Here is a 24,656-nt window from a genome sequence, read left to right on the forward strand (position 1 = left end):
GACAGCTAATGAAAAACAATTTCAAATTTTTTTCTTATAATCCAGAAAACTAACAGAAATTAAATTGAGCGGACATTCTATGGGAGCAAAAACGCAACGCAAAAAAAAATGTTGCTTATAATGTCACCATATATCCGCCTACTAGGTGAATTTCACTCCAGCATATAAGACTGACGCTCATACCTTACTGTTCATAATTTTTTTTCCCAAAAACCGTTACTTCTAGCAAGAAATTGGAAGAGAATTTAATTAATTAGTCATTCAAAAAGTTTTAATAGTATTATATGAGTAAGGAAAAAAGTTTCTTGCGAAACAAATGTTAAGGGTGGCTTTTATACCGCTATAATTAAGTATAAGAGAATTAATATCTGAATTAATTGAGCTATGGACTCTGGTAGTGACATTTTCGTTATAGATTTACCATTTTAAATGACAACATAAAAATAGCCCATTGGAGTAAGATCAGGAGAATGTGCTGGCCATTTACTAGGACTTTCCCTACCTATCCACCGATTTGGATCGGGACAATTTTTCTCTGCCACCATTGAGTATTAATACTCAATGCTGCCACTGAGAAATACAGTTGCACCATCGTATTGGAAGATCCATGATCTCTGATGGTGTATTGCTTCCAAAAGATCAGGAAAGATTTTCAGCAATTCCATATAAAATGAGGAATAATCTTTTTTAGAGTATTCTTTATCGTTAAGATATGCAGAGAAATGCTTTTGATATCTGATCATCAAATCAAAGACTCAAAAACGCTCTTTTATATTGAAAGTATCAAATTCATAATCCTATACTGAAATATATGGGTAGAATTTTGTGTTCGGAGAAGGTTTATCACACTAACGAAAAACTATATTCCGAAAATTATTCCATTCGATAAAATCGTTTGTCAGATATAGGTAACTGAAATTAATTTTTTTTATTGTTTTTCCTCGGCCCGTGTCTTTTCAACCGAGCTGTATCTTTTATTTTTTAGACAGGAATCTTCTGTTGAAATATATGTACCTAAAAGTCAAAGACTCACCCAGTATATCTTGGAATATCGACAATTGTATAAGTTCAATAAGATTATTCTTACCCATGAAGATGTGAAGAATACCTATGCATAGAATGTCATTTTATTACATTTTCGCTTCGAATCTCAGAATGATGTAAAAAGTAAAACATTTTCTGGTATGTCGAGAACAGTTTGACCAAGTGCCATTTATATTTAACTTTGGAAATAAATCTTACTTTCGCGAAAAAAAAATTGGCAGACACTCGCTTCTAAAATAAACGTTGCTGATACAAATTTTCCTCTTATATTAATTGAATTTTCTCGGTAGCTGTAATTATACCTGAATTAATTAAGTTATGTATATATAGATATACAAATCTATATGAGAGGTGCACTGTACAAATGTAATTATAGGTGTGTATAATGATGATTTATCGATCGCATATGGTCAAGTTCAAAAAATTAAATTTTCGATTTTTGTAATACTTATATCAGTATTTTAATCTTTATTTATGAATAACAATTATTCAGGCTGCTGCCCTGAGTATGATCTATGAAATTTTAGTTCTTTGATAGAATTATCCAAAAAATTATATATTTGCACAAGCTTGAAATTTTTTTTCATAAGATGAAACAAAATATGAAATGTGAAAATTTAAATCCCGTAAAACTAATAGACACATGTAGAAGATATTTATGTCTATTGATTAGAATATATAGATCGCAGTAATGATAATCATAGTTGATAGTTCACACACCATTTTAGAAAATATTCAGTATGATAAATATAGTGATAATATTGGTGTGTGGAAATATTTTTTAGAGGTGCAAATTAACGATTACCGACAGAAAGTACCGCCTTAAAACATGATGAAATTAAAACTAAGTGGCTACTGAAACGGGCAATAGCACTAATTAACACCAACTGTTTTAAAATTACTCATTAAGTGAAATAGAAGAACACAATCCTGTGATGTTTGTCTTTCACGTTGTCTAATTGGGAGTGAAAACATTAGAACGGTGTAAATGGCTTTGTGGAGGGTATTCGAAATGTTCGATTCCACTTAGTGAAAATATGACGTACTAAAAATAATAACTGACCAAAGTCAAGCGCCGAACGAAAAATTTTCCATCATGTCATCACTTCAAAGAGATGTAGTATGATGATTGATTACTTCTGTTGACAAATTTTGAGTCATGAAGGAAAAATAAATGTCTTTTTTGTCTTTATAATATGTTTCGAGCTCTGTTCACAACAAGCAGCATGCAATTCAAATGGTCACAAAGAATGAAGAAATATAATTTGTTTCAGAAAATCGAGTTGAATTTAGTCATAAAAATAACATTGAACCGAAAAAAAAATTTTACTGTTTATTGTCATTTTATTTTAAGCTTGATTTGTTTGTTTTTCCAAATTTTTTAGCAGCACATTGATCAGAGATGAAAATAATTATTATGAATTATGGGGAATTGTAGAATGTTAACTATAATGAGTGTTTCAAAACAAATTTTAAAAATGTCCAGTCATAAAATGAAATAAAAAGATAAGAAATTTTTCACTTATTTACATAATGCTAATGAAATATAATATGATTGTATGAATGCAATTTTTTAAATGGCATTTGATGATTACAAAAACAGAGAAAAATTTTTGTAGCAAAATAAAATTAACCAGTCCTGTTTTGACATGGTTTTCTGGAAGGTGATTAAAAATCTCCCCAGTTTAATGATTTCGCTTTCTGATTTCAGGGCAGCATCAGACAAAAAAAAATTACACGTAAAAAGACCTATGAACGCATTTATGGTGTGGGCACAAGCTGCTAGGAGAAAATTAGCAGATCAATATCCCCAACTTCATAATGCAGAGCTGTCGAAAACTTTAGGAAAATTGTGGAGGTAAGTTCACAACAAAAGACGATTAGGATAAAGTAATAGAAAAAAGAACGAAACATAGAAACATATACCTTTCGAGGAAAATGAATTAATTCTATCAAACAAAACCTAAAATAATTAATGGAACTACCGAAACTAAGGCAAAATAGAAGTGAAATATCCAAAAATAACAATATATGGGCAAAAAAAATTATATTCATTTTATGAAAAATAAATTCAATTATTAATTTGCTGATAGATATTATTTCACTTTTCCATTAATTTTCATAGTTGAATCTATGTTAAATTATACATATAATCTAAACACCCCAAGAGAAATATTTGGATCGTTATCGAAGTTTTTAAGTTTATTTTTCAAATCTCTACCTAATTGCGTTTTGGAAGTTGAAAGCCTAAGATTTTTTCTTCATTCATACATTTTTTCCTTGTTTATTTGATTCCAAGCCGAATTCCTTATGCTTCATGGGATAACATCAAAAGTAATTGAACTACTATACATCCCAGTTCTGTAGAATGCTAACAAAAATCCAAGTACAAGATAATTTTTTATAGATCTTCTGTCATCGGAACATTCTTGCGATGCATCTTGTTACTGTTACTTTGAGTTTTGACACTTGAGTACATTTGGAATTATATACTCCCACAGGTTTCTTACATCTATCGAAGTTCATATACTCTATGACGCAATCTTAAGTACCTAATATTTGGTTTGTACGTTCCTAGTACTACATAATATATCGAATGAAAAGGAAATAATAAAAACGCCAATTTTTGGTATGCATGTTTGCTACTGCTTTGGAATTATATCTGTGTAAATAAAGATATTTTGAAAATCTTTTATTGTGGTGTGTGTGGGGTGTTCAAAAGCACAATTTAAAATTATTGTCATAAGGGTCAAAATATAGACACTTTTTAAGATGTAACACTCTGTATTTGACCTCAAAAATGGAATTATTACGAGATAATGGTGAAAATGGTTTACTAGTTTTGAATTGAAAATCGAAAATTGCTCAGAAACTATCAGGTTTAGAAGTAGGAAAATTTTATGAAGATTTATGAAGTTTCGAAATTAATTTTTACATTCAACGAGATATAGAAATACCGGGTGTGCCATTTGAAATAAGAAAGTTTCGTCGCCTATTTGAAGTTGATGTTTGAGAATTAATTATGATCACTCTGTATATTCCAGAGTTGAAATTTTCTTTTATATGTAGGATTAGCCAACTTATCTAATCGAAAAAACTCTGTCTGTATCGCTGGCTTAACTAGTTTCTTCATTAATTGCTATTTAAAAAAACTCCATATTTTCAATTTTTCGCCATTTTCTCGTAAAAGGTGCTTCTGAGCTATAAAATAATCTGAAGAAACTCATCATATCTTGTGCTTGCCATTCTATTTTTGAGGTCAAATATAGGGTGTTACATTTAAAAAAGTGTAACTTTGGTCTATATCTTTGTTTTCGAACACTATGTATGTATGACAATAATTTTAGATTGTGCTTTGGGACATCCTACACACACCACAAGAAAAGATTTCCAAAATATCTTCATTTACTACCTCAAAATGAGCGCCGCGTCTGGGGTGCACCACCCGGTATATGGTCATTATTCAATACCTATTAGTGCATAATATGTTGTTTTTCCTATCGCCAAGTGTATTTGCATTTCATTTCCTTTGGTTCCTTGGCTCCAGTGATTCAAACAGAGGCTAGCCTTTGTATTATATCGAGTGTTTTCTTGTGGAATTGACAAAACAGCAGAAATCATAGACTTCGCACCAAAATCATAGACTTCGTATCGTATTTTTATGAGAAAGAGTTTAGCTACTTAGCAAGGCGATAAACGAATGAAATGTCATTGACTCAGCTACTTATGACATGAATATGGAATGGATCCATCAAAAATATGAAGTTGGAATAATGAGCAGGATCATTACAGTGACAAACTATTTTGGTAGCAATCCAAATATCGCAACATTCTGTCAAGATACATTTTGGTGACTTCTCGAAGTTGATGGTGCGATTATTGGCCAAGTTAATGCCTGTCAAAGGACTTTGAAATTAATTTATGTCCAACTATCTCAACGTTATTCCTAGACATTTTTTAGGGAAATTGAAGAAATTAAAATCCGTCTTAATGCAAATTATTTTCGTTCAGTTTTATTCATTCATCTCAGACTTTCTGTCAAAAAGTCTGTAATATATTGCAAAGATTATAGAGTAGAAAGATAGGAAAAGCCCTTATATCGCTAGTACTAAAAACCGACCACATTTTGGCCAGTGAAAACACATTTGACAATGAGATGGCGCTGAAAACGTATAATCATTACAGAAAAACTGTTTAATAACAGTTTTCTGTTTTATAACTGAGGGGCGCGAAATTGGAATGCTATTCCTTGTATTGAATTTCAATATTGACTTAGTTTAGACCAGAAAACAAACATCCTGAGCGACAAAACAAGAGGATGGTTTTGTTACCAGGATGTTAGTTTTCATCTGAATATTGTTTGGAATCGATTGGTATCAATGAAATACGCTGTTGGATGTGATAAATTTTTATTTGCAATCTTTAAAAAATTTACAAAAATTTGAAATTATGGACAAAGAATAGAGCTTTGACTAGGATACAAGAGTATATGGTTATCTGCTATAGGTACGTCAAAGGTGTTATTCTGTGAAAACGTTTTGAATTAATAAACTGAGTTAAATTTGTACAATTTATATTAGAAATTGATATGAACCAATATTCATAGGATTCACATTTCCGTTACTTACATATTATTTACAAAATTTTCAGAACCACAATTTTAAAAAACCTTACAGAGGTATACTGGTATACAAGACATGTATTCAAGCCCGTCAGTATAATTTCTTCATGCTTTTTTATGATTTCTTCATGGTATGGTCTCTTTATGACACAATATACGAATTGATTGATGAATGAACAAAACATTCACAGAAGGTTTCATAAAACTTTGACTTTCCAAACAACAATTTGACAGTCACCCGACTCCCAAATCGAAATACATAAAACTTTTGCTTTTCTGAATATATTGAAGGCAATTGAGAATCTTTCAATGGACGTATAAAAGTCATAATTTCCCCTAAATGAGCCCTTTATGCAAGGAATGCTTCCTGCATACAACAATTTACGTGGATGAACAGTTCTCAATCGACTTGCAGTAAAATGTTCATTGCACATGGTGTAGTCAGTAGTGTTTGCAGGCCTTTACGCCCTGAAAATTTTATCCACTTCGTAGCACTGAGAATAAAAATCAATGAATGACCGAGTCACATGTTACCAGTTGTAATACTTCCCATTCCCATTTTCCTTATTAAAATTCGTTTTATTTGATCCACAGTTCCGCACCATACAATAATTTTCGAACGATATTCTGAGGTTTTCGCCAAGAAATTAGACAAAAATTTCAATAATCAGCAACTAGAACGGGCTTGAAAAACAAAAGGCGATACGAGGTTGTCTATGGATACGAGAATCAAAACATTCAAAACCTGTTTGATAAAAAAGGCCATCTGACTCTGACATATCACAAAATTTCGTATGTCCTTCGAATTAAAATTTTAAACAGTCTTAAAAACACATTTGAAACACAGATGGCGCTCACATCACTTTAGTCGCTTCGTTTCCTATCTTTCTACTCTATAATCTTTGATATATTGGAAGTGGGTACAATCCATAGACATAGAGACATGGACTGAGCAATGTCAGCATGAAATTGGCTTTTTTATAGAAAGAGAGAAATGATCGTCAGGCATTTAGCTGTCTCTTTTTTGTTCACATAGAGGTGAGTGTGGACTAATCAAATTCTAGAAAAAGACCGTATTTCATGCATAGATAGAAAGGGAAGGCACAGTCCATGTGTATATGTCTATGGTACAATCCAACAATTATCCTGGGATCAATAGAGGGTGGAAAATAGAGCAATAAGGCGAATATCTGTGGAATACTCAGGGGGGATTGAAGATTATGTGATAATGACCACATCGTCATTAGAGATTGTCCTTGTTTCTTAACATATCTATGTTCATCATTCACTAAAGTTGAAACTATTGTCACTTATTTAACAGTGGCTAATAGGAGTGAGCATATGCATTGTACGCAAAATATTTATTCTTCTTCCATAATAAAAACGCTCCTTTCGGCCTTGATATCTAATGGACCTTCCATTGAAGATGCGTATTGATAACGTCAACATAATTAAAACCAAATGTGCTGCGTTCCAGTTCAGAACCCGGACCGCTGCAGCTTCACGATTATCCTCTGCTATCGTCTTACAAAATACTTCAATCAAATGAACAATTTCCATCTCGAGCCGTTATATACCCTGAAATTATCGAAATATGATATATCAAGAAACGTATACCTTTTTTATCAGCCTGTGTCATGATTTGTTTATCGGTATTTGCGGATGTCTTCTGTTTTGTTTATCCAATGAATTATGATTCATAATTCTTTAGCATGAAGTTTCCGAAGAGGGTAAGGTGAAAATTATGATCCATTAGGAGGAATATGGTGAAAATTTTAATCTTTAGAAATTTTTATAAGGTATACAGTATGTTCCTTGAGAGAGAGCCATTATGGCTAGTCAAACAAATGCTGTTTCAAAAATGGCTCTTGTTTGAAAAACGTCTTTGGATGTTGTTATTGATCAACAATTTCAATCAGATACGTTTATTGTCGCTAATAGTTCTTGTTTATTGATTTATTCCATCGACTACTTCTTACTTCTTACTTCTTATCAATAAGAAGAGTGTGGTCCAACGAAAACTTAACACGAAGCGAAGAGTCGGCAATTCATTCTAGTTTCGTTGACGAAGGAGTTTTGTTGCTCTGACGAGGTCAAATGAGAACGAAACCATGGTCAGCATCTACTCTTTGTCGTCGAAATGAAATTTCTGGTAATACTTTGACCGATGGTAGTTTGTTAGTTCGATTCTGGAATAAAACAAGGCTGCGTGTTAGCGCCTTTACTGTTCAATATTTTCGCCATAGCTGTCTCGATAATTGCTGACATGAGTATGCCTGTAAGAGGTGTTGGAATGAGATTCAGATTTGATGGAGGCCTATTTAACCTGAAGCGCCTCAGAGCACATTTTAGCTCTCACAGTGTTGAAAATCTCAAGGAATTTTTTGGGCTGTTCCCCTAAAAAGCTTTCTTGTAGGTACATTTATATTGCATTCACATTTATTTTAGCAGTCGGTTGGCCATGAAATAATTTTCTCAAGTTTTTGTAACTAGAACGGAGTAAGGTTGGCACTCATGAAATATCGTTAATGTCATAACGCCGTTGCCACAACTTATATCAATTAATATTACGAAAATCAAGTGATTGAAAAAAAAGACAGGGTTTCAGAAAGTGCTATTTAGAATTCAGGTCCGCTCATTCAAATAGTTATACCCTGATATTCTAAAATCCATAATACGTCAGACAGTAGCGAACATATTCAATGTAAGAGAACTGAGAATTTATGTAATGTTTCATCTGAATCTAAAGGACTTATATTTCAGCTGAATATTTCCACAATCAGAAAGATTGTGAATGAAGAGGATGACAAAGAATTTCCTTCTATTGGGAGACCCAAAAAAGTGGTGGCATTTGAGAATTTTATGTTTGAGTGAATTGATGCGAAAAGTTTACTACAGGATCTTCGATGAATGTCATCGTAGAATGAGTTCCCGAAAATTGATTTTCCTATTTTTCTTTTGACTTGTCCTATACATTGTAAATGTCTTAAGGTACCAATAAATACCTAATTATTATTTTTATATCAATGCATTAAGATGAACAGCCGCAAATATGCGCCACTTGTCCTGCTAATTGTTTATTCATGTGAAATTTTCGTTCAAAGGTGAAGTTTATCTTGGTTGAAACTTCCTTTAATTCCTTTCACTTATATTGATGCAAGATGATTTTTGTTGAAGAATTTAACATTCTTGTAATTATTTGTTCATTCCTTCGGAAGATATCCATTCCCAACCACTGCAACATATGCATTTCATCATTGAAATCTACAACTGATGTAACGTATTCAAACTTTAGCCAAAGAAGATAACGAACATTAACTCTCCTCAAGCTAGTACATATTGTGATATTATACTGATCTCTTGTATTTTCCATGCAAATAACTGGATTTGGTATGCCTTCGATCAGTTTGTATAAACTTCGATTATGTTCGTCACATATTTTCCGAAGAGATTCGACATTGTGATAAAATACGTAATAACAGAAACTTTTACGTAGAACGGGCAACATAGCGTTGATTTAAAACCCAAAAATGTTTTGATAAGCGTCATAAGCCCACATTTTCGTACTATACAGAGTGAAAGGTGTCAAATTTCCATGGCCAACCGACTGCTAAAATAAAAGTAAATGGAGTATAGAACAGGTCGAGCAGTTCAAATACTTGGGAAGTTTCATAAATACTAGGGCTAACCTAGACACGGAAATACACAACCATATCAATTCGGCATCACGGGCATTCTGGAAGCTAAAGAACAGAGTGTTCCAAAATCACGACCTCAATCTGAAGACCAAGACAGCTGTTTACAAAGCAGTGGTCCTGCTGGACGCCCTACAGTCGACATATTAAACAGCTTGAACAAACGCAACAACTTCATCTTAAGACCAATAATGCACATCAGAAGGTTCCACAAAGTTTCGAATGCAGAAGTCTTGCAACGCGCGAGTTGTACAACAATTGAGACTCAAGTAACGATGGAGAGTTATTTCATTATCGATGGAAATTTTGAAGCGAAATTTAGGGGCAGATAGTATTCGATACGATCTTTAAAATTAGTCATCGCAACATCCCTCATCCTTACTCAAAATCAAGGGGTTGTGCTCACCTCCGTTAGGGGGTTGAAGTTACGTGGATAAAAAAAGCCAAAAGTTGTTTTTAATTTTCGTTGGACCACCCTGGATATAATTGACCTGGAAATACTATTTATAGTTCTTTGAATGGAATTGATATATTTCAAAATCCTTGATGGAAATGAATGAATTTTTGAATTTGAATATTTCGATATGAATATTGGTCTATGAAGTAAATGGTGTTTTATCATCTCAGAGTATTTCATTGGGAATGTTGGTGGGATTGGGCAATCTTTCTCTTATTTCCTTTCGGTTGGCAACTGTGTCATCAAAAATAATCGATTAATTCTAGATAACTCATGGATTATTGAATATACTTCCATGCGAGTAAACAGGAAGTGGACTGTATCAGTGGAAGCTGTAAAAATTCATCGTCATTAAATATTAATTGAACGTGCAAGCTCAAGTTGTGGGATCAAATAGGAGTTGAATTAATCAATTTAATTGCGCTGATAAAGGCAGAGAAGATATTATACCACTGGTGATATAAACTTCACCAGTTACATAAACCTGACTGGTCGAAAGATATATTAGTATTGCTTCAAAGAAAATAATTCCGAAGGATTATATTGTGCTTTGGCTTTTATTGCTGCATTTGCATAGCGCTATCGGCCAGCTTGATTCCCCATATTGGCAACTTTTCTTCTAACGTGTAACGAACGAATATCGGAAACAGAAGCATAACATTTATGGTCCATTGAAGAATGATTGACATATATAATAATAATAATAATATTATTTTTATTAGTAAAAACTGACATCTCCACAAGAAATTCGTAATCGAAGATTTGTTCAAAGGATGCAAATTATGAAGACTTCACTAAGCTTTCCCCATTGTCACGAGATAGATGTAGATATTTTCAACACATTATGGATATATTTTTCAAGAAAAATCTTATTGAAACACTAAAATATTCTCCGTTCCTCGATGTGAACAAACAAAAGTGCATTAACTTTTTATTTACAGAAATTGACACCAGGAACATATCGCTTGCTTGGAATTCCCAGCTGATCAAAAACAAATTGACGTCTATTCGTCAATCAAACGTTCCCCGATCAAGCTTTATGAAACCCGGGGGTAATGGTGAAACAGCTACAATCAGGGTCACAATAGATCTTAAGCTCAACATTCACTCTACCAGGTGGTCTTGCTTCACCCTCTCATACAGTTATCCTTAATTGGTCCAATTTGCATACTGTCTAGGCCCATGATTTTACCAGAAAGAAGTACCTACGGGATGTCGTACTCAGGGTGATGTTGAACGGTACATACAGTACCTGTAAACATGTTTTGTTTTAGGTTCTTGTCGGCTTGTACGCTAATGACCGACATCTCCGTGTGATAGCAAACGCCGAATTGCTATACGATAATCCCGCTGCACTGGCACTGCTCTGGCGGGCGGTGACTTTGATTTTGCCACCCGGAGAGAGCATGGTCCCCTTAATTGCTGGGATTATTCGGCCAGACTGCTGCATGAGACCATTTTTTCCTCCGTCCTTTTTTTTTGTCTTATCGACATTACTCGGCTGATATAACTGTTATATGATCTGGGAAAGTTTACAGATGATTCGTTGCAGACATCGGCGATGTCGGGAAGTTTCCTGGGAATATGTGATGAGATCACGATAGAAAATTCTATTTTTTATCCCACATCATTATCAAATGTTTCGGAAAAACTTGATGAATATAATAACTATACTCCATTCACTTTTATTTTAGCACTCGGTTGGCCATAGAAATTTGACACATTTCACTCTGTATAGTACGAAAATGTGGGGTTATGACGCTTGTCAAAACATTTTTGGCTTTTAAATAAACGCTATGTTGCCCGTTCTACGTAAAAGTTTCTGTTATTACGTATTTTATCACAATGTCGAATCTCTTCGGAAAATATGTGACGAACATAATCGAAGTTTATACAAACTGATCGAAGGCATACCAAATCCAGTTATTTGCATGGAAAATACAAGAGATCAGTATAATATCATAATGTGCACTAGCTTGAGGAGAATTAATGTTCGTTATCTTCTTTGGCTAAAGTTTGAATACGTTACATCAGTTGTAGATTTCAAAAATATTAACCCGAAGATGAAAGGCATATGTTGCAGAGGTTGGGAATGGGTATCTCCCGAAGGAATTAACAGATAATTACAAGAATGTTAAATTCTTCAACAAAAATCATCTTGCATCAATATAAGTAAAAGGAATTAAAGGAAGTTTCAAGTCAAGATGAACTTCACCTTTGAACAAAAATTTCACATGAATAAACAATTAACAGGACAACTGGCACGTATTTGTGGCTGTTCATCTTAATACTTTGATATAATAATAATTAGGTATTTATTGGTACCTTAAGACATTTACAATGTATAGGTCAAGTCAAATGAAAAATAGAAAAATTAATTTTCGAGAACTTCTTCTACGATGACCTTCATCGAAAATCTTGTAGTAAACTTTTCGCATTAATTCACTCAAACATAGAATTCTCAAATGCCACCACTTTTTTGGGTTTCCCAATAGAAGGAAATTCTTTGTCATCCTCTTCATTCACAATTTTTCTGATTGTAGAAATATTCAGCTGAAATATATCTAAGTAGTTTAGATTCAGATGAAACATTATATAATTTCTCTTACATTGAATATGTTCGTCTGACGTATTGTGGATTTCAGAATATCAGGGTATAACTATTTGAATGAGCGGACCTGAATTCTAAATAGCACATCCTGAAACCCTGTCTCTTTTTTCAATCACTTTCGGCATTTTCGTAATAAAAATTGATATTAGTTGTGGCAACGGCGTTATGACATTAACGACATTTCATGAGTGCTAACCCTACTCCGTTCTAGTCACAAAAACTTGAGAAAATTATTTCATGGCCAACCGACTGCTGAAATAAATTTGAATGGAGTATACCTACTACCTGTACTATGAAAAAATTCCGAAAGGAAATCTATAGGTATATTTATAATGAAAAGCAATAACGTCCCGCACTATCCTAAAACCTACGTGATTTATAAAGTACAGCAAAACATTTTTCGTTCTCATAATCACAGTCATATCTATTTTGATCTCGATCCATATGCATACATCAAATCAACAATGATATGGAGGTTTCACTAATTAAATTTCAATGACCCATGAACGAATTTATTTATTTGATACGTAAAATACCTATCTGTGTTTGTTCTTCGCCGACATTCTTTGAACCTTGCGAAAAATGATTGACAAATTAATTGAATCACGAAAAGATCTATAAATTCTAATAGCGATAAAATTAACGTTTGATTTCTATTCCGACAAAATGTATATGATTGATGTTCAAAAGATGCAGAATCTTTCGGATTAACCGTGATGGGCAGCGTTTAGGAGATTGGTTGAATATCCTTGATAATTCGTTCAAATTTTTAATTGGAACATTTGGAACGCCTATAAATCCGGCAGTTGAAAATTATTCGGGAAATTGTATGTATATGAACCACTCAACTCTAACTGCTGTTAGTTGTCGAAAGGACTCATAATTCAGAAAAAGATTGTCTAAATATCTCAGAATTTTATTTAAGTACGACCCTTCACAGAGTATTCTATAAGAACGTGGATCATTTCCGGAAATACAAGTTGCTTTTGTTAACGAATATTCGAATTCATATACAGGGTGTACTTGAAGCTGAGGCTCATTTTTTCAACAGAAGGTAGAACTGGTCAAAATAAAGCGTTTCATCAAAAATCACCTATACGAAACTTTCAAATTGACAAAGTTGAAAAAAAAATTGAAAATGATTACTGAAATAGATCCTTATACGACCTTAGACCGTTTGTTAGCTGAATTATCGCAAAGCAGAAGGAAAAAAACTTATCTCCTGATTCGACCATGTGGTTTCGATTAGGATATTGGCTCGTTCGATATTTACGTGGTAATGAAAATGGAAACTTAGGATTGCCGAATTGTTCTCATTACTTTTTAGTAACTTACACGATTTTATGAAAAGGTTCATTTCGATACCAACTAACAGAAGAGACTTAGGACACAAGTGTAAAAAAAAGGAATAATACTTCAAAATCTCACCAATAAAATTTGTCTAAATTAATCATGAATTTTTCACAATGGGCATCACAATCGTCGTAAAAATGGGATGAAATGGAGAAACATCATAGCACTTCTTCAACATAACTAACATAAGCACTTTCAAGAAACTGCCTCGATTTTCTACACTTTTTTCACCCTAAATTGTACAATACAACAATTATTATTCTCTCAAGTGACCTGATGCCTTTAATCCGATGAACTTGGTACTGAACCATTCATTGTCCAGCCATATGTTATTTGTGTTTTGTTTCGTTTTTGACATGCCGAAGTCACCTTCCACAATCCCGTACTTAAAATTCAATGAAATTTTGTCGAACTTTCAGGGGTTGTATCTCAGCCATCTTGGATATTTCATATAGACAATTTTTGGAAAGTGTTTTTTTGACCTCAAGAATCTACTCTTAAAATATTTGTACGAGTCAAAGACTCACCCTGTATTCTATAAAAAAATTGTCTTCCATAAATTCATGTTTTCGAAAGGATACCAGGTGTCACAGAAACCACGCTCACCTCCAGAAAAAATCTACATTTTTCAGGACATAGGATTGAAATTTTGGACATGAAGACAACATTTTAATCTACATTGACTTACGGCCAATCACAGTCCATTAAAATTTAATACTCCATCAAAATGTTAATCCTTCATTATTTCCTTCAAAAATGACAGTATTAAATTCCGATTGGACCTCAAATCTTAATGGACTTTCCTGCAACTTGGCCATAATAAATTGAATAGTCTAATAATATTTTCTTCTTTGATATTGGGAATCGTTTTTTCACCTTGTCACCTCTAATTGATATTTGTAATTTGTAAACACCAACGCCCAGTTATTGGAATGTCCGTAAAAATTCATGCACCTTTGAAATTTCAATCCTTCATTATTACCCTCGAAATTATTCAAGTTAGTAGTTTTAAATTTTAATGGAGAATTAAATCTTAATGGACGTTTCTGTAACTAGGCCTACAGAGTTCAAATTAAATTTCACTTCAGAAGAAGAAATTCCTTTCTTTTATTCATAGCCTACTGAGCGATGATATTTTCAAAAACTTTTTATTTATACGAAAATGCAAATTCACCAGAAGAGAGATTGAGCGGATGAAAATGCCTTTATAATAACTTGTAAAGTCGATGAGAAGGGTAGATTTTATAGTGCATGCTTCCGAACAAAAAAAAATCATGGAATCTCGATATCTATATTAATTCCGAAACCTATTGAAGAAAAAACAACTGTGAAGAAGGAAGTAAAGGTACTTTCTTGCTATAAACGACAGGAAGTCAATCACAAATTATGTGACATATTACACGAAATTGGCGATTATCATAGATGATAATTTTCCATTTATTTTTATTTTTCCCCAAATGAATCTAGTCGGCACATATGACAAAATACTCTTATCTGCATCGAAAATTATTCCTCTCCCAATTTAAATATTTTATCACATCGAGCCAAGATAATAACAATTTTAAAAGTAATTGTTTCCAGATAAAATAAAAGGGGTCGTTAAGAGGTCAGGTTGATCACAACAATCAGTCCGGTTGAGTCAACGATCGACTCTATTTGACATTTCGTACGGTTATCTTCGAATGTATCCGTTGCAAAACTGAGATAAGGATCCATTCATAAAAACCATATGGTCTCGGTCAATCGAATGGAGTAAGATTCTAGTAAATTCGCATCCATTCAAGTAATTATACATTAGGTTCATTCATAAAGACACATTATTATAATTGTACTGTTCTCGTTGACTGATATCGGAAATATGCGGCATTGTATAGCGTCATCCAGTCTATGGATGGATAATGCCGAAGAGGTGAGGGTAAATGCCTTTTGTGCCATTTGAAATTTAAAAAATTCAACTACCTTCGACACCTCTTCTGAGTACAAATCAGTTTGATCCGTTTTTATGGTGGAAAATGCCATTATTCCAGAACAAAATGAATGAACAGATAATTCAAAGTATTCTCCATCGCTGCCTACTACTTTTTTGCACCTCTCAGGCAATTTTAGAGTTTCATCTTGAAAAAATTCCTTTCGAGGCGATCCAAGTTGGGAATCCATTTATCGAGTAATGCCTCAAATAGGGCATACTCCTTCTGACGAAAATGATGTATTTGTATTCATTCTGAAATAACCATTTCAACCGTTTCCCAAGAGAAAATAATTTTAAGTACTCAAAAATGAAAAATAAAAATGGGTACCTATATAATGGAGAAGGCAAAATATCAAATTGAGGCTCTCCATATAATCAATTTTCTTCTATTATGATCGTGTAAAGAGCCAAGAAGTTCAGATTTAAAATCTTGCTCTCTTTTATCAGCTGATTCAGAACATAGTCGGAATTTTTTTCATATACCGGGTGTCCCAGAGCTTTTAGGCCAGCAGATATCTCAGTTACCTGCGGAAAAAAAAAATTGAAAAAAATACTTGTCGTAGGAGACCATACGCTCTTTCATGCAGCATAGCAAAATCCACCCCCTGACAAACAACCCCTGAGAAACAACCCCTAACTTTTGTTTTTCAAATGGCACCCCCATGTTTGTTTGGCTTCAACTGACAGCTCTTTTTAATTCTCAATCAATGATATATCATAATATGTAGTTGTAAAGATAGTCACTCGATAAAATTGAATTCGTTAGTGGGTACTGTGAATTGGACTGATCGAATTAGTCTACATTGTAGAGACAAGAAAAAGTGGATGTTGAAAAAAAGAGTCAATAAAATGTTAGAACTTTTTGTGCTTTGTTTTATTCCTACGGTATCTGGATGACAAATTGGTCACAATACAGCTGAGCGTATAAATTCGTATTTCATTTGTATTTTCATTTTCCATAATTCTGCATGCCATTCTAGCTACCATGATACATCATTGAATGAGAAATGAAAAAAACTGTAAGTTGAAGCACAACAAACATGGGGGTGCCATTTGAAAAACAAAAGTTAGGGGTGGTTTCTCGGGGGTTGTTTGTCAGGGGGTGGATTTTGCTATGCTGCATGAAAGAGCGTATGGTCTCCTACGACAAGTATTTTTTTCAATTTTTTTTTTCCGCAGGTAACTGAGATATTTGCTGGCCTAAAAGCTCTGGGACACCCGGTATACTAATACATTTATTGACTTAAAATTGATAATAATTAACACACTTGAATCCATTTGCGATAACCAAACTTCAAAATTGAGAAAAACCAACTATTAACTGAGAAAAAGAGGTTTATTTGACGAAAATCTCAAAATCCCCTTCAAAAATGACAATGACTGCATTAACTTTTTATTTCGAACTGTCATCACCATGTCGCTGCAATCTACATTTGAATTTCCAATAATTCAGTCATGATCATTCAGAATATCATTCTTGCATCAAATTGTGATCTCTATACGTCCATTCAATTATTCTCAATTGCTATTTCTTCAATATAGGGGAAAGGTGCCCAAGACGATCCCCTTAAGCAAGAATTTACGTAATTCCTTAGTTTCTTCGGGTAGCACAAAAATGATAACGTGTACTTCTATTATAGAAGTATCCATCTTTCTATTGCCCTACTCGAAATAGTCGGTCACAAAAGGTTTTTTGAAATATTTTCGATTTTCCAAAACGTTACAAAAGGATCATCTTATACACCCTGGTGTTTAAGATGATCCCTGTGGTATGGTTTAGATGATCCCAGGGATCATCTTGACCCCATTTTCTCAATTAGCTCGCATATTTTCAAGAATGAAGTATGTGAATCAAATATCTGTGGAATTGATAAATTTGTTCTCTTTTTGGTTCATGCTTATGCGCTGATCTTCCAACGTCTACCAAACTATATACTTGTGAATTGTGTTGTTAATATTTTAGTATGTCATCATGTCCGTACTATATGGACAAAATGGATTTTGTGATCGGTTGCATTTTTTCTTAATATGTATTTTATTAGAAAGACTTTGATACTGTTAGTCAATGTACTTGAAAAGAGTGAAAACCAAGGACATTGCTTAAAATTGCTTTAAATAAATAAATATGATGAAAAAACAAAACACCATGTCATTTTGTACGTACTTCCCCTACGTATTTTATAACAATCTCGAATAACTTCCGAAAATATGAAGTCGAAAATATGTGACGAACATAATTGATGTTTATACAAACTGATTGAAGGCATACCAAATCTAGTTATTTGCATGGAAAATACAAGAGATCATTTTCATCATATACTTATTTTTGCTGTGGAAGAAAATTGAACTATTGGCACAAAATATGCAGTAGCCTGAGGAGAGTTTATGTTGGTTATCTTCTTTGGCTAAAGGTTGAATATTTTACACTTTACATCAGTTGAAGATTTCAAAAAAATCAATCCGAAGATTAAATGCTTATTAAAAATTATAAGTAGAGTTAGGTTAGGTTAGCTAACTCTATAATTTTCGATGCATATGATGCAGTGGTTGGGAATGGGTATCTCTCGAAGGAATTAACGGATGTTGTATAGAATATTAAATTCTTCAACAAAAATCATCTTGCATCAATGGAAGTCAAAAGAAGTTAAGGAAGTTTCTAGGCAAGAATTCACATGAATTAACAATTAACATTAGTACTGATTCATATTCATGGCTCTTTATTTTTAATACTTCTATATAATAATAATAATTATATATTTATTGATATTGATCCCTCAAGACATTTACAACGTATAGGACAAGTCAAATGAACAATAGAAAAATTAATTTTCTGGAACTTATTCTACGATGACATTAATCGAAAATCCTGTAGTACTTTTCGCATTTCTTCACACTAAAATAAAATTCTCAAATGCCACCAATTTTTTGGGTCTCCCAAAAGAAGGAAATTTTTTTGTCATCCTCTTCATTTACAATCTTCCTGATTGTGGAAATATTCAGCTGAAATATAAGTCGTTTAGATTCAGATTAAACACTATATAAATTCACTTACATTGAATATGTTCGCTACCGTCTGATATATTGTAGATATTAGAATATCAGGTTTACCTATATTCCATTCACTTTTATTTTAGCAGTAGGTTGGCCATGGAAATTTGACACATTTTACTCTTTCACTTCGAAAATGTGGGGTTATGACGCTTGTCAAAACATTTTTGGGTTTTAAATCAACTCTATGTTGCCCGTTCTACGTAAAAGTTTCTGTTATTACGTATTTTATCACAATATCGAATCTCTTCGGAAAATATGTGACGAACATAATCGTCAGTTTATACAAACTGATTGAAGCCATACCAAATCCAGTTATTTGCATGGAAAATACAAGAAATCAGTATTATATCATAATATGCACTAGCGTTATCTTCTTTGGCTAAAGTTTGAATACTTTACATCAGTTGTAGATTTCAAGAGTATCAACCCGAAGATGAAATGCATATGTTGCAGTGGTTGGGAATGGGTATCTCTCGATGGAATTAACAGATAATTACAAGAATGTTAAATTTTTCAACAAAAATCATCTTGCATCAATGTAAGTAAAAGGAATTAAAGGAAGTTTCAAGTCTAGATGGACTTCACCTTTGAAAAACAAATCACATGAATAGACAATTGACAGGACAACTGGCGCGTATTTGTGGCTGTTCATCTTAATACATTGATATAATAATAATAATTAGGTATTTATTGGTACCTTCAGACATTTACAATGTATAGGACCAAATGAAAAATAGAAAAATCAATTTTCGGGAACTTATTCTACGATGACATTCATCGAAAATCCTGTAGTGAACTTTTCGCATTAATTCACTCAAACATAAAATTCCCAAATGCCACCACTTTTTTGGGTCTCCCAATAGAAGGAAATACTTTGTCATCCTCTTCATTCACAATTTTTCTGATTGTGGAAATATTCAGCTGAAATATAAGTCGTTTAGATTCAGGTGAAACATTAGATATATAAATTCTCTTACATTGAATATGTTCGCTACTGTCTGACGTATTGTGGATTTTAGAAAATCAGGGTATAACTATTTGAATGAGCGGACCTGAATTCTAAATAGCACTTCCTGAAACCCTGTCTCTTTTTTCAATCACTTTCGGCATTTTCGTAATAAAAATTGATATTAGTTGTGGCAACGGCGTTATGACATTAACGACATTTCATGAGTGCCAACCTTACTCCGTTCTAATTACAAAAACTTGAGAAAATTATTTCATGGCCAACCGAGTGCTAAAATAAAAGTGAATAAAATAGATAAAATGAAAAGTAAGACCCCTCTCTACTTCAGGGAAACCATAAACGGAATAGACATGTCATATCACGAGATATGAGAATAAAAAAGTCCCATCCAACCACTTAATTCAACTATATTTTGAAAATCCAAATGAATCGAAAATTAGAAAAAATAATGATTCCTACAAATCTTCACCTGTATAATTCAAAGTTACAGCTTGTTGAAGGGAATTTTCGTTTTTCGCCGTTTATTTCAGAACATTGAAAAATTTTAGGTACATCTCCCAAACTTTCAGTCCTCTATCAAATGGACAATCGTACATCAATAGCATCTAACTGAAGTCTGAAGTGGAAGCTAGCATCATAAAAACTGATATGATAAGACTAATTCGGAGAGAATTAGTAATACTTCAACAAGATAAAACGAGCAACTAGTACATTTCTGCAAAAAATACTTCATCCGGCTTTTACCCTTTATTTACTCGACTTTTATTATCTCAAATCATGACTCCATATCATACACCTGGTTCAATAAAATGAGGGGATACCTCTTATCCAAACAGCGTCTTTTTGACTGAAATTATTCTTAATGATTTTTCTCAACTTCCAAATGATTAACTCATGATTTTTTTTACAGGCTCCTCAGTGACGCTGATAAAAAACCGTTCATAGAAGAAGCCGAGCGTTTGAGGGTCATACATAAGAGAGAACATCCAGATTACAAATACCAACCAAGACGTAGAAAGCAAACCAAGGGGCATGAGGGTCTCACACAACCTCATGGACAAAATGTCACATTCTCTAGGAATATGAAGCAGGAAGATCCCCCGGGAAGCCCTAGGAGCCACACGTCGACTTCTCCTTCCAGTTGTTCATCGCAGCCTCAAAGCCCGAACCAAGTCTTCAGATGTTTAGAACAACACAGCCTAGATTTCAATATCGGCCGATTGCCTGAGATAGAAAACAGTTACATAGCAGAAGATGGTGTAGATAGCAGCGATTTCGATCAGTATTTACCTTCAGAGAGTAACAGTCAATACTCTGGTTACTCCAGTTATAACAAAGACGAAGATGAAACGAATAACAACCAGAAATGCAAAAGATTATGTCTAGACAATTTCTCATCGCAGCATTCGAATGAGACTTTCGACGACAGTGTTCACACATCTTACGCAAGATACCATGAGCTGCAACCCAGTGGAGTGAAATCAGAAAGGTTTATCCCAACAGCTTCCTCAGTCTACAATTATCAGAGTGGTATGCCTTTGACACCCTCAACAACATACTACAGTAACAATCAGTATTTACAATCTTACCAGTACCTCCCACAACGGTCGGTTTTTGGAAACAGTTCGTTGAGTGGTTTTGGTGTTGATGGTTCTTCAGACACTTGGAACCACTACTCCATGTGAATACAGTGATACAAGTGCCAAGAAAAACGTTTGCTCTCTTTTATAAACCGTTACGTACGAGGTTCTTCCGGTGAAAATTTGAGGCAGCTGTTGGTGGAGTGTGTTACAAAACTTCAGGATATTTACAAAGAAAATCTCTCCAATTTTAATTGTTAAATCTCCATGTTGAATCTCGAGAACGAAACCAATTCTTATGATGAGTTAGTTAATTCGAATAGAATGAAAAAACAAATTTATATATATTTTAATATTCGTGAAACTTTCTTCAATGTATCTCAGAAGTTTCCGCATATATTTATACATATTTTTTCCTTCTGGAAGAGTATCTGTTGAATACAGACACTTTGTGTTTGTGATATTTCTGTTTATTAGGAAGATTGTAGATTTTTTAGATCAGGTTAGTTCGTATGAGTTGTTTAACGTGTGATTGAATGTTCTATTCGAAAATGTACAAATAGTTTATGTTATTGCTGTAAATTTTGCGTTTGATTTAGTAAGATAGTTCTGATACTGCATTAGGATAGGTATGTTGCAATTATGAACAATTTTATACTAACAATAAATATTTTTGTATGGAATTTGTTTTATTTTATTTTCGATAACAATTTGTTCTTCAATTGAAGAAAAGTGGTATAAGAATGTCTGAGAGCTATCCAATCAATTAGAATAATTCCTTCAATTCCATTACTGCTGGTTCGATTAATATATCACGATTGTCAGGTAAAATGTAACATCTAAAAGTATTTTCGGATACTTTGCTTTGCATAATGGTAAAATTCCTTATTGTTAAATAAAGAAGATTTTTATTTCACCAACAACTTTTTTATGGAGGTGTGAGATGTTTTCCTTACTTAAAAAGAAAAAAAAAGTCCTAAATAATGGTCAGCAACTACTCTTTTTGTACGGCAACGATCTTTCCAGGGCCGGATTCCGACTTGATAAGGCCCTAATAAGATATTTTAGAAAAAGTTCAAAAATCTAGATATAGATCAGTTCAGGTCATATGGAATTTGTTTTCAGATAATTCTGAGAACAAATTTCTTATTATTTGAAATAAATGAAAGTAGAATGTTTTTCCTGTAAAAAAGGGAACAATTATTGAACTTTAAAAGTGGGCTTGATAGTAATTTAAATTTTATAGGTGCTGTCACGTGTTATAGGTAATTTTTTTGGTTGGTGGAAATGACCCTTTGGAACAGGGTACCTAAGACAATGAGCTGTATTCATCTGCACTTCAAACATTTTCACTAAAACTATATGAGATTAATTAATCAAATAAATATGGATGAAGTAGATTATAACTCCAATGAATTTATTTCATTTTGATGATTTTTATTGCTAATTTGTAGTAATTTCAAGAGGAAAGTATGCAAATCGTAAATTTTACGAGAAATGTGTGCTTCAGGACGTTAATATACAGGGTGAAACAACGGTGCTTGATCGGTCTATAACTCTTATAAATTTTGAGCTAGGAGAATCATTTAAACTTTGGAAGGATCGATTCTACATAACCTTAAATTATTTTTGACTTTATAGATGGTCTGAAAGTGGCGAAACACGGTACCACTCTACTGATTCAAATGAGGGTGGTACCCAATTTTTATATCATATTCTTAATCTACATGGATTTTTACCGAGAGATCACATATGTATTGTGAAAATTTCGAGATAAATGATATTTTTCATTGAATTCCGAAGAGTCTCCTTTCAGATTACTCTACAGGTGGTCCGGAAGACACTGCGATTTTTCGAAAATTACCTTTAAAAAATGTCAATAATGTCCATTTTTCAAATGGCAAGACCTGAAGTTTTTATCTGTTGGATACCCTCTTGGGTAGTTGTTCGTTTTCATGGAAACATTTCAGGCCTGAAATGAATAGTTTTTAAAATTCATTTTAGGCTTGCAATGTTAGAGAATATTGTCCAAAGCGCCTATCTCGACGTTCTGTGGTAAGTGTCAGTTCTGACAGTTGTCAATTTGGTTTTATTATCATCTGGTCACACATTAAAGTAGGGGAGACTGTATTATGTGAGATCATATTTTGCTACATTCATTGAATTTGTGAAAACAAACCCTAATAATATTGGTCGTATAATTGTAATCTTCAACAAAAACTAGGGGTCGAAATAGTCAAACATAAAACGTTGACACTGTTAATAAAGGCCTCCTTTAACTATTTACTCATTTTGATGCCAAAATATCACGTTGAAGAAATTTCTTGATAATTCTTATGTCAATATTATATATATTTCAGTAATGAAAATACTCAAGGGTGGAAGTAATAATATATATTTATTAAACTTAATAAAGTGATCCATATCACACTGATTCAATACTTGCTGCTTCTATAGGTCCGAAAATGGAGATGGATATTTCTTGTTGATAATTTTCAATAAGAATTCCAAATATAAATAATGCCACTCCTGAACTGCAATTGCAATGACTTTTGCTCTTTAAACAATCTTGCCGAAGATCATTTGGAACTCGATATGCGGTTGGTTCAGAATATTAAAATTTCGAATCGATTGAGGCCATTGAGATAATGGAGGCATTTCATAAACAATTAATTCAGTTCTCATGGGTGGCAATGTTTTATCTCGCTATAAATTGAAAGTGGATAATTTCTGTGTACCCCACTTGACTACCGTTTAATTTTTTCTCACCGTCTAAGCTTATCGACTCGCTTGTGAATGTAAACAGGAATTAAGACCTGTGTTGTCTGGGACTCCGCATGAATCGTTTGGTAATGAATACCTGAGATACTATCGACTGGTGTCTGAATGATAAAAGCATTCCCATAGTCTACTTCATTCGTCATCTCGCATGCGAAGTCAAAATAATTTCGCGTGAGATATTTATAATAACAGCAAAAAAAAGTAAATTACTGACGTGAAGTCATAGATGCATTGAACGCTTGTTCGAATTCAGAACCAAAGCGCCCATCCATCCAAATGCTGAACTAACAAATCGCTGTTTGGCTCCCAAAAAATTTCCAATATTCCCAAAGATAAAGATCTGATTCAGTTGGAAATTGAACTGAGTATACTCCATTCACATTTATTTCAGCAGTCGGTTGGCCATGAAATAATTTTCTCAAGTTTTCGTAACTAGAACGGAGTAAGGTTGGCACTCATGAAATGTCGTGAATGTCATAACGCCGTTGCCACAACTTATATCAATTTTTATTACGAAAATGCCGAAA

General features: G+C 33.3%; 1 protein-coding gene across 1 annotated transcript in view; it reads left to right on the top strand.

The window, feature by feature from the left end:
* The window catches only part of LOC123312671 (transcription factor Sox-9-A-like), a 28,069-nt gene extending 6,038 nt beyond the window's left edge, over positions 1-22,031 (top strand). The window contains exons 2-3 of the mRNA XM_044897171.1: positions 2,756-2,902; positions 20,679-22,031. Of these exons, the coding sequence (XP_044753106.1) occupies positions 2,756-2,902; positions 20,679-21,453 (922 nt within the window). The 3' untranslated portion in view covers positions 21,454-22,031. The remainder of the gene's footprint in view (positions 1-2,755; positions 2,903-20,678) is intronic.
* The last annotated feature ends 2,625 nt before the right edge of the window (positions 22,032-24,656 follow it).

The sequence above is a fragment of the Coccinella septempunctata genome, chromosome 1 (assembly GCF_907165205.1).
Source record: "Coccinella septempunctata chromosome 1, icCocSept1.1, whole genome shotgun sequence".
Lineage (NCBI taxonomy): Eukaryota > Metazoa > Arthropoda > Insecta > Coleoptera > Coccinellidae > Coccinella > Coccinella septempunctata.